At 46.7% G+C, this 11,356-nt stretch overlaps 1 protein-coding gene across 3 annotated transcripts; it reads left to right on the top strand.

The window, feature by feature from the left end:
- The first annotated feature begins 3,042 nt into the window (after positions 1 to 3,042).
- rnaseh2b (ribonuclease H2, subunit B) lies at positions 3,043 to 9,801 on the top strand. 3 transcript variants are annotated; one of them, XM_035392679.1, is made up of 11 exons: positions 3,044 to 3,218; positions 4,097 to 4,168; positions 4,411 to 4,518; positions 4,750 to 4,826; positions 5,357 to 5,471; positions 5,584 to 5,648; positions 5,741 to 5,846; positions 7,021 to 7,102; positions 7,205 to 7,250; positions 8,642 to 8,719; positions 9,461 to 9,801. In XM_035392679.1, exons 1-11 carry the CDS (start codon positions 3,155 to 3,157, stop codon positions 9,569 to 9,571), a joined length of 924 nt encoding a protein of 307 aa, XP_035248570.1. In that variant the 5' UTR covers positions 3,044 to 3,154; the 3' UTR covers positions 9,572 to 9,801. The 3 variants fall into 3 exon arrangements, with proteins under 3 accessions (XP_035248571.1, XP_035248570.1, XP_035248569.1); XM_035392678.1 differs by having other exon boundaries at positions 5,354 to 5,471; XM_035392680.1 differs by lacking the exon at positions 8,642 to 8,719 and having other exon boundaries at positions 3,043 to 3,218; positions 5,354 to 5,471.
- Positions 9,802 to 11,356: the final 1,555 nt, after the last annotated feature.

Genomic DNA, 11,356 nt, shown 5'->3' with positions numbered 1-11,356 from the left:
GTTGTTCTCTCTCTCTGTTACACAGAGTGATGAAGATGATGATAAGGAAGACAATCTGCAGTGGGATTTTAATGAAATAAATGAAACACACACACACACTCGTGCATGCGCGCGCACACACACACACACTCACGCGCGCGCGTGCACACACACACACGCCCGCACACGTGCACTCTTCCCAGCATTGACTCACCCAGCTGAGGCCGAGCTCACAGACGGAGGAGAGCGAGGAGGAGACGGACGGGACATCTGGAATCGCTCTCTGGGAGCATCGCACTGCAGGGGTGCAAGGATGCGGGCGGCGGGGCGGGGACACAACGGGACAGACGTGGCGTCGGAAGCCTAGTCCTAACCCGAGCGGGGAATTCCTGATGCCCGTCTTACACAGTGACATCACCTTTACCGTAAAGCGCCTCTCTGCCATGTGAAACGCATCAGGGCCAGGGAAGGCCAGAGGCGTAACCCCTGTGTGTGTGTGTGTGTGTGCGTGTGTGTGTGTTTGTGTGCGCGCTTGTGTGTGTTTGTGTGTGTGTGCACGCTTGTGTGTGTGTGTGTGCGCACGTGTGTTTGTGTGTGTGAGTGTGTGTGTGTGTGTGTGTGTGTGTGTGTTTGTGTGTGTGATTGTGTGTGTGAGTGTGTGTGTGTGCGTGTGCGTTTGTGTATGCGCTTGTGTGTGTGTGCGTGTTTGTGTGTGTGTGTGTGTGTGTGTGTGTGTTTGTGTATGCGCTTGTGTGTGTGTGCGTGTTTGTGTGTGTGTGTGTGTGTGTGGGGGGGGGGGGGGGGGGGGGGGTGGTGTCCCGGGCAACTTCCACCAACAGAAATTTTTTATGAATGTCATGCGGTAAGTTGTGGACTGGGTGGAGTGGAGAGGGGGGCAGATATTGTGGTGGCGGCCCAGGGTGAGGGGGGTGCCACCACAATTTGCTTCATTTGCTTTTAGGGGAACTCAGGTGTCTTTCTAGGGAGCTGAGCACTCAGCGGCCCCCTCATATTTCAGACGGGGAACAAACGGACTGTCAGAAAGATTTGGGGACCGAACAGAAAGATTCTGGTGGAAATAAAGAGCCTGCTCTCTGCAGACGAGGAGCGTCGGCTCTCCTAAAGTCGCTCTGTTTTCAGCAAAGTGCCCGTGGAGCGCAGCGCACACAGCAAGATCAACTGGGAACACGGATCCTCATTCCGCTGCTCACATTACCTCACTTCCTGTCTCTTCAAAGAGCAAAAGAATCAGTTCCTAACCAGTTTCTTAGGTCTTTATAAAAAAAAAAAAGAACAGTTTACTGGTATTTAACCCAAGCATTTGATGGCGTTAAATAGAGGAATTTCCTGTAAACGCCAAAGCAGGTACACTCCACCTCTCCCATACATATCCCTGGGTTATTCACTGGCTTATATAAATACAGGAGTATACCTGCTGCATGTTTAACAATTAACAATGAAATTTTTCTTTAGACGCTGAAACAGAAATCTTTACTTAATTACGAACTGTTCAAAGACAATCAAATTTGACACTTGCGATGTCAACGATGACTATTTGGAAGAGCAATTATTATTTAGGACATGAGCGCCCTCTGCTGACAAGTCTGAGAACTGGTAGGACAGCAGGTCAGAGCTCTATCAGGAATACAAACACGCTACACTTCCCCACAGCCACAATCCCAGAATTGCGGGTCTAAGAATTTGAGAGAACAGCCCTGGATGATCTAAATTTATTAAACATAATGACTAAGTCACGAGGCTTTCACTTTGCCGTTAAAACGTCAACCTTACTGCGTTGCTAAACGATTGTTTTCACCCACAGGTTTCGGTTGCCATGCTCATGACGTCAGGGGGAGAACTTTTCCCATTGTCCTTATCGCAAGCTCTCGGTCGCCCTCTAGTGACATCATCAGCGAACAGCACAGTATGAATTCTGCCTCACCAATTCCAACACCTTAGATACAACCCCGTACTTAAAAGAATGACCCTACTGACCTTTAAGACCAGATGAAGTCCATAAAATAAGTAAAATGGAAGCGATTTAAAACGAGTGGCTCATGCATTTGCATTGCAATCTATCCAATTTAATTCAGTAAAATATCTATCACGGGTTGGCACAAAGCATTTTGCAAAACAAAATACATCATTACTCTTTCAAGGCCAGGTGACACTAGATGATTGAATTTGCAACACTACTTTATATATGAAAGTAGATTATTGTATTTATTACAGTTACAGCATTATTATACGTACCTGAGTACCAGTCAAACAGACTCTTGGTCATGGACAGATGCCAAACATCTGGCTCAAGCCTATTTGGCTCGTCTGCATAATACAAAATCCGCTTTAAGAACATTACAGCCTATGCATTTAGAAGATTAAACAACCATAAAAAGGATTTCACATTTTTAATCACTATGACATTGTAAAGCCGTGGCCCATTCAGAGATTATGTGGACTTCGTAAATAGTTCGTCTTTGCAGAACACAGGTATCAAATTACGCAGGTAAATCTGACATGCCGAATTTGAGCTATTAGCACGAAACGCAATCAGTGGAGTCTGATTGCCACGTTAACACCAAAGGTTTAAAGTCCTTTGTTAAATTTTTACATCAATTTATTTAACTCAAAATCCTAATCCAAATTCTGTTATATACATATATATATATATATTTCTATGGTTCGGTGTGGCAAATTCTTATGCGGTTTGTCTGTAAAATTTCACAGCACTGTATTCTGCAGTACATTTCGACCGCGCACTTCGGATTGAAATCTGAACACCAATCAAAAGCCGCCTTGCAAAAGGCTGCAATCGTCACGTGTCTGACGGACGGCAAAAAGAACATTCCATTTTCAGGGTGCACAGGAAATATAAAATTCAGAAAACATAACAACTACAAAGACTTCTTGCGGAGACGGGCAGCTTACTGGGTGTAATGTAACAATTAATTATCATTTTATGTCCAGCTGTCTTAAACTCAGTGTTTAAGTGATATGGAAAAAAGAAAACTACAGTTATGTCCCCTCAATGGACCGACACAGGTTTACCGCCATTTTCGCTTAGCACGGTGGTCGCAGTGGACCATAGTACAATTCAGTGCTGTGGACGCGCGGCAGTAAGAGTCCTAAAGTTAAGGAAGCTGGGACTGAAACAGAACAAGGCAGGAGGCTGAAAATGGCCTCTAAAAAGAAGCGCTCCTTAAACGCTCAAAATGACAGATGGGTTGTGATCGCGGCAGGTAGCTGTCAATTACTTTGCTGGCGGGCTAACACACGTTAACAAGCTAAGCGGGCTATCAATAAATCGACAACTATGCTAGTGTTGTAGGCGGTCAGTGAATAAACAAAATAAGCTATGATACGTATTTGCTAAGTAGCACTACAGTAGGGATAAGCTGCAGCCATACTCCCGAAGACAAGAACTTAACGGTTGTTCGTGTTAACCAAGTAGTTAAGGTATCCGTTGGTTTCATACCCAGACTTGAAGGCTGGCTGCAGGGTAACGTTTATGATGCTGTTGTAGGACTGGGCTGGCCTCAGTGGCCTGCTCTGCAGATTGAAAGAGGATTGACGGTGATGATGGAAAGTTCACATCAAAGTGATTGTTTGCGTTACGAGGAACCGGAAACCCTTTCCACTAAATGCTGTCCAAGTCCAGTTGCTTTTTCATACGTGTGCATTTCTGTGCAACCAAGTTTGTACTGAAATGAAATGGGACTGGTCCAGTTTTCAAAGAAACGGGTACTCTGAATCAACCAGTGTGCTGGTGTGCACTACTACAGTCTGTAGTACAGATTCCACTCACATATTTTATAAAGCAGAAGTAACGTTGACGTTACTCCTCGAAAGTTTTTCCTATTATTATGAATATGCAGCTTGCTCACCTTTTCTGCGTGCCGCTTCGACTGGTAGTCAGGAGCTACATGTGATCTAGGTAGTCTGGCTAACGGAAAGCAGCTAGTTGTGTGTGGAATGCAATATGGACTAGCCATCGAACCAATTTGTCAGCTTCTTAATATTACCAATTTAACCAATTCCGCTCTTGGTTGCAAATAATTTAAGTACATGACTACCGAGGTGGGGTGTGTTATTGTACATTCACTTTCATTTATTGTAGACTCAGTTGTTGACGCAGCAAAGAGTGATGGCAGCGATCCAGTATTCGTGAGACTGAAGAACCCCGCTACAGGTAAATGCCCTTGCCAAGTCGTATATACTTCCAAACACGCGAAGAATGGAGGCACCATCATATTATCAAAGGAACATGGAACATAGTTAAATGTAGCATGAACATTTTACTTGCGTCAGTGTCCGCTGCCTGTCGTGGTTTAGTTTGTATGGAAAACTAAGCCTGTACTTTCAAGAAGACATCAAAACTGTTTCTTGAGGAGTGATGAATACACTCTATGCCCTTCCTCTCTCTGTCCTCAGATGTGGCCTCTCTCTACCTGTTTGGGGCAGGCGACGCCGATGTGTACGAGGTGAAAGCCTTTGATGAAGACTATCGCTCCTGGTTTATTGGCCAGACAGTGCAACGGGGTGAGAGAGGCTCCGCCCACTCGCTACGCCAGCACGTGTCCTTGGCCCCGCCCACCTCACTCTGTCCATTCTATCTGTTACGCTCATCAAACTGACTGCGATCAGCTAGTTGTGTCTCGAGAGAAGCCTTCACGTTTTACTGTTTTCAAGGCTGCCTTATATGGATTTGGAGCAGTTGTATAATTTGTGGAGAATGTTAAAAGGGGTGTGTGTGTTTGTCTCTCGGTTTAGATGGAAGACTTCTGTACATCACTCCAGTGGATCCACTGTACCTTCTGTTGCCCTACATCATAAAAGCAGGAAAAGAGGTGATTTTTTGCTGAAATGGGATGCAATCCAAGCGACGCCTCACCACATGAGCACAGTTAAGATAGTTTCACACACCTTCACTGACACAGTTGGCCCTAATCCTAACATAACATTACATTACATTACAGGCATTTAGCTAACCCTAACCCTAACTCTTATTCAAAGCAACTTACACATCCATTTGTTTTGCATTTGCATCCATTTATACAGATGGATATATACTGAAACAATGCAGGTTAAGTACCTTGCTCATGGGTACGATGGCGGCTTACCTGGGAATCAAACCTGTGACCTTCAGGTTACAAGAACCGGCTCCTTACCCATTATACTACGCTGCCGCCCCTTACCTCACAACTGCTACGAGGAGAGCAGGGGCAGCCATTCCTTTACTAGAGCAGCTTAAAATACCGACCGGCAGCTTCTGGTGAAACCCAAAATGGCTGCTGCAGCTGCTTCTGCTGCTGCTGCTGCTGCTGCTGCTACAGACCGGGAGTTCCCCCAGCTAACCGCCCTGTTCTGGATTCAGCAGGGGAAGTTCCAGCCCGTGGAGCAGGTGCTGATGGACGAAGACTTCCCAGCATGCCGCAGGCTGCTCGGGTGTGCCCGCACGCGGGCCTCCCTTCCACAGGTGGCTGAGGAAAAGGGTACGCCAGCGTGCGCTCGCTCGCTGTCCCGACCGACGGGCGTGCTTCTCGCAGGAATATCACGCGTAAAACGTCCCGGCGGGGAAACCGTCATGTTGTCTCTTCCTTTCAGAGGGCAACGGTCAGAGGTTCTACAAATACAGCCAGGAGAAGACCATGGAGTGGTTAAAGAAAAAGGTACGCACGGCACGCTTGGAGCGCTGACCGCATTTTACTACGGAAACGATCTCTACTTTTGACGAAGTCCAAGGGCCTCTCTGTCTTCCCAGGTGGACCGGACGGTTGAAGCCCTCAAGAAGAGCAACGTCTCGGTGGGAGGAGGGGTGAAGTCCACCACCTACATCAGAACCAAACAGGAATGTAATGTGCAGGAAGGTGCGGTATTAATGCCTTTCTGACCGCTGTTCTTATACTGTCCACCGGAGGGCACCACATCTCCAAAGTTGACAATAGCATGCAATCCGCTGGCAAGAATAGCGTCCGTCTCAGAGTTTATTCCTACGTGCAAAATATGAATAGAAATGGCGTGTATTCAAATCGAGAGAACGAGTGAATTTGAGTGAGGAATTTATATTCATAAATTACAGGCACGTTTCTTTAATATCAGTGAACAATCTGTGCTTGTTCCACGCTTGTTTAATGCAGTAAGGTAGTTGTCCTACGCTGCAGTATCACAGATTTCAGAAGCATGTTGTGTATGTAAACGCATTGGCCCCATGGTGGTGCTGCCTACTCAAATGAAACATGAACGTGTGCATTTTGTTTGGACCTCAGTATTTAAGAAATACGTCGTCTTCTTCGCTGGATTTCCCACTTTCAACGTATGGCCAAAAATGAGTGGTTGCCTGTCACACATTTGAAAGATGTGATGAACTGTGATCACACAGTTTGGCAGCAGTCACACTCCAGCGACAGTCTGTTGAACCTGTCCGTGCTTAGATAATCAAATTACAGTGTCACTGTTCAAGCTGTCCAGCGTTAGATAATCACACTGCAGCGTGTCAGTCTGTTTAGCCTGTCTAGTGTTCCTTCATGTTTTTCTATGCTTTCCCAGTTAGCATTAGCATGGTGGCTTTGAGAGGGTGTTGTCTGAAGGATGTTGTGTTGAAGCAGACAGTGTTTAGAACCTCTCTTTTGGCACTGTTTAAGGACAGACATTTCCAGCTGTCTTGTGTTGCCTAAACTGTTCACACAAGTCTGCACGATACTGGCCAGATTGCAGAAGAGTTTACTGGTCTGTGCAGTCTGTCGTTTTGTGTAGGGCGGCAGTGTATTATAATTGGGTAAGGAACTGGTCTTGTGACCTCACAGGTCAGAGGTTCGAGTCCAAGGTAGGACACTGCCGTTGTACCCCTGAGCAAGGTACTTAACCTGCATTGCTTCAGTATATATCCAGCTGTACAATTGGATGCAATGTACAGCTGGATAAAAGTTGTGTAAGTCGCTCTGGATAGGAGCATCTGCTAAATGCCTGTAATGTAATGTAATATGTGATGCCTTAAAGAAGATGCGATGTAGCTGAATCTCTGCATGTCTTCCTTTCTTTTAGAGGATTACCTGCGCTATGCTCACGGTCTGATATCTGAGTACATCAGTGAGGACCTGAGCAAGGAGCTCCAGAAGATTCTGCAGTACGTGCGCTTATTATTAAAAATTTGTGTCTCTGATACCAGTGGAAGAGTGGAAAGCTCCAATCGGTTCTGTCTCTCATTGTCTCTTTGGCTCATCTCCAGGCTACCGGAGGTTTCGAGCCCGAAAGACCTGGAGCCCCCCTCTAAGGTACAGTCACTCAAAGCCCCTCAGTTATGTGCCGGTCACATGGAGCTGCAGCTTGGCATGCACCCGCGTTTAGTCAGGCTAGGTTACACATGTGTAGTGGGGTGTGGGAGGGCGGGTTATTGAGCATGTCGTCGCTGTGCAGTCTGATTATTTAGCATAGTTAGCGATAGCAGCAGGTGCACGCAGTGCTGCAGTCTTATTTAGCATAGTTAGCGGTAGCGGCAGCTGCACGCAGTGCTGCAGTCTGATTATTTAGCGTAGTTAGCAGTAGCGGCAGCTGCACACAGTGCTGCAGTCTGATTATTTAGCATAGTTAGCGGTAGCAGTAGGTGCACGCAGTGCTGCAGTCTGATTATTTAGCATAGTTAGCGGTAGCGGCAGCTGCACGCAGTGCTGCAGGCTGATTATTTAGCGTAGTTAGCGGTAGCGGCAGCTGCACGCAGTGCTGCAGGCTGATTATTTAGCATAGTTAGCGGTAGCGGCAGCTGCACGCGGTGCTGCAGGCTGATTATTTAGCGTAGTTAGCAGTAGCGGCAGCTGCACACAGTGCTGCAGTCTGATTATTTAGCATAGTTAGCGGTAGCAGTAGGTGCACGCAGTGCTGCAGTCTGATTATTTAGCATAGTTAGCGGTAGCGGCAGCTGCACGCAGTGCTGCAGGCTGATTATTTAGCGTAGTTAGCGGTAGCGGCAGCTGCACGCAGTGCTGCAGGCTGATTATTTAGCATAGTTAGCGGTAGCGGCAGCTGCACGCGGTGCTGCAGGCTGATTATTTAGCGTAGTTAGCGGTAGCGGCAGCTGCACGCAGTGCTGCAGTCTGATTATTTAGCGTAGTTAGCAGTAGCGGCAGCTGCACACAGTGCTGCAGTCTGATTATTTAGCATAGTTAGCGGTAGCGGCAGCTGCACGCAGTGCTGCAGTCTGGTTATTTAGCGTAGTTAGCGGTAGCGGCAGCTGCACGCAGTGCTGCAGTCTGGTTATTTAGCGTAGTTAGCGGTAGCTGCAGCTGCACGCAGTGCTGCAGTCTGATTATTTAGCATAGTTAGCGGTAGCGGCAGCTGCACGCAGTGCTGCAGTCTGATTATTTAGCATAGTTAGCGGTAGCGGCAGCTGCACGCAGTGCTGCAGTCTGATTATTTAGCGTAGTTAGCGGTAGCGGCAGCTGCACGCAGTGCTGCAGTCTGATTTAGCGTAGTTAGCGGTAGCGGCAGCTGCACGCAGTGCTGCAGTCTGATTATTTAGCATAGTTAGCGGTAGCGGCAGCTGCACGCAGTGCTGCAGGCTGATTATTTAGCGTAGTTAGCGGTAGCGGCAGCTGCACGCAGTGCTGTGCGGTTCCCCCTGACAGCTTGACCTTGACCTTGACCTTGAGAAACCCCTCGTGTCCGCCAGAAACGCAAAGTGTCAGACACGCCTGTGGAGGCCGGGGAGGACTACACCAAGTTCAACGGTGCCAGTTTCGCCCGGAAAGTGAGTGTGAGGGGATTGCCGTGGCAACCGGACATGAGCTGAGTTGGGGGGGAGGGGGGGGGGACTCGTCGTGTTTGCCGCAGTTTGAATCGAGCGTGGACGAGCGGTGCTGCTTTGTACTTCGCCGTCGATTTTTCATTTTTTGATTAAACATCGTTAAAAATGTTAATGTTTTGCGCATTTGACGGACACTATGCAGAAAAACGACTTCATCTTTTATTTACTTTTTGAATAAATTGAATTTTTGTAAATCTGTACGCACCAAAGTACACCATGAGTAATATCTGGCCTGCTACAGCTAGAGAGGTTATTATAAATGAGCTTTTACGTAACTGTACACGGCTTGCATTGCTTCTTCCTTTTCCATTGCCATGGTCTCTAGATGTTTTGATGTAATGTTCAGAAGTATTTCAGTATTATTTATGACAACTTTAATACAAGAGTATTGTAGCTGCTGTTATGCTATATATGCCAACTGCTTAGTACAATCAATCAATTGAAATATCCTTACAATAGTGAAATAAGGACAGATATGTTTGGAACAGAAGAAGAATCCTGTCTGAGGACTTGAATGTATTTCAGCAGTGTTAAAAGCTTCTAATGGAAATTCACCAGTGAACCTGTTTTGAGGGCAATTAATGCAGCTTGTGGGGGTGTTCACCACTCTGTCCTGTGCCCCTGGCATTGGTGGAGTTATATAAAATTTTATTTAATTATTAAAAATTCGGTTTCTCCTCTCAGCCTCCGAAGAAGATGAGCGCGGCGCAGAAATCGCTGGCCAAAGCAGACAAGACTGGGATGAAGAGCATGTCCGCCTTCTTCAGCCCAAAGGCCAAGACAGAGAAGAACTGAAAAGTGTGTTTGAGCAGGAGAGAGAGCGAGAACCAATGTGCTCCTGGGCAAAATGTTCAAACAAGGTTTACACACATTTCAATCATTTCAGTAGGTCTTCATTTCAATCATTTCAGTAGGTCTTTCTGTGTGTGTGTGTGTGTGTGTGTGTGTGTGTGTGTTTGCGCGTTTGTGTGAGAGAGAGATCATGTGTGCTTATACTTTTGTTAATAAAGGGATATACCTGCTAATTGACTGTCTTCTTAATTTGTTGAGAAGATCCCACAGTTCACCACAAATCTCACGACATTACAGTGCAGTTCACGAAGGGTCCACGGAGTGTTAATGCACAGAGATTCTACAGCGCATGCGGCAGCCCTGGAACACTGGAGTGTGAGACTCCTCCCACTCAGTGTTGACCAATGGGAGGACAGAAAGCGATGAGTTCTTTTTCCACCGGCGTTCTAAACTCACATACCGTGCAGCTGGAGAAGCGAGTTTGACCTTAGAATCAAACCCGGCTGAAAGCAGCCAATGAGAGCCCAGTGTGACTTCAGCCTTTCGATTGGTGCCCTCCTGAGCTGATGCATGTATGATTTTATGATTTTTGCCCACGCCCGTCACATTCCCTCCATAACTCTGCATGCTACACACCGTGTGTCACTTATGCCCAACTGGTACCTTATAGATACTTTAAAAAGCACACCATGAGCCATATTAATACGCCTAAACATACTTGCTGTTCAGTCAAGGAACAAAGTTACTTTACTGGAACTGCTCCTAATTAGCTAAAACGTGAAATTATATTTTCAACACCACTGATTAGAAAGCTTGTGCTCGAGTCTGCAAAAGCAGCAGGACTTATTTACCTGAAGCACGTCAAATTGCTGCAAGAGCGGAACAATCTCGTACACCTTAAAACTGATTCCACTGTTTGTTTTTACGTGAGGTAAGGAAATTGTGACTAAGCAAGCCATTTATGTAGCTTAACTACCTTGTGCTAGCTAGTCAGACGTTTTATGTGATGTCAGAGATTCTAGATCGTTTGTTTTAACGCGATACTGCCCCACAACCGCATGTCCATTGATTTCACACACACAGTCATACGTGCGGTTTACTTGTAGTTTTGACAGAATGCTGCCCTGCGTTTTTTTTGTTGAATACATTGATTCTCTTCTGAAAGCTGCTGAGCAACATAGTATTGAATATTGAATCGCTGTCGTCAAGAAAACTCCAGTTTCTGAATCTCTCTTGCAAAGCATGCTGGTTAAGTGCAAAATCAATAAGGAAATAAATGAAAGTTAACAGATGTCAGCCTAGAGCCATAATACAAATCAGATTCTTATAGTTAATGTCCAAATAAGGCCAGAAAGCTTACTATCACAATCCTAAAACAGACGTGCAAGCAAAAAGTAGATCTGTTAGAGGTTTATGAAAGTTCAGGTCTTGTTGCTGTAAAAGCTGATATTGCACCCAGGGGCAGGACAACAATACCCTAACTCCTCCCCCTCTACCACCCCCTCCCCCCCAGGCTTACTCTTCACCTGCCCCCTTTCCCCCTCTACCTACACCTCCCCATCCCTCTCCCTCTCCACCTCCCCCCTCTCCCCCTCTACCTACACCTCCCTCTCCCTCTCCACCCTCCCTCTCTCTCTCTCCCCCTATACCCCCCTCTCCCTGTCCCTGTCTCCCTCCCCCTCCCTGTCCCCCTCTACCTCCCCATCCCTCCCCCCTCTCCCCCTCTACCTACACCTCCCTCTCCCTCTCCACCTTCCCTCTCTCTCTCTCCCCCTATACCCCCCTCTC

The sequence above is a fragment of the Anguilla anguilla genome, chromosome 15 (assembly GCF_013347855.1).
Source record: "Anguilla anguilla isolate fAngAng1 chromosome 15, fAngAng1.pri, whole genome shotgun sequence".
In the NCBI taxonomy this organism is placed as follows: Eukaryota; Metazoa; Chordata; class Actinopteri; order Anguilliformes; family Anguillidae; genus Anguilla; species Anguilla anguilla.
Note: the sequence above shows the minus strand (reverse complement) of the source record. Positions and strands in the feature narration are given on the sequence as shown.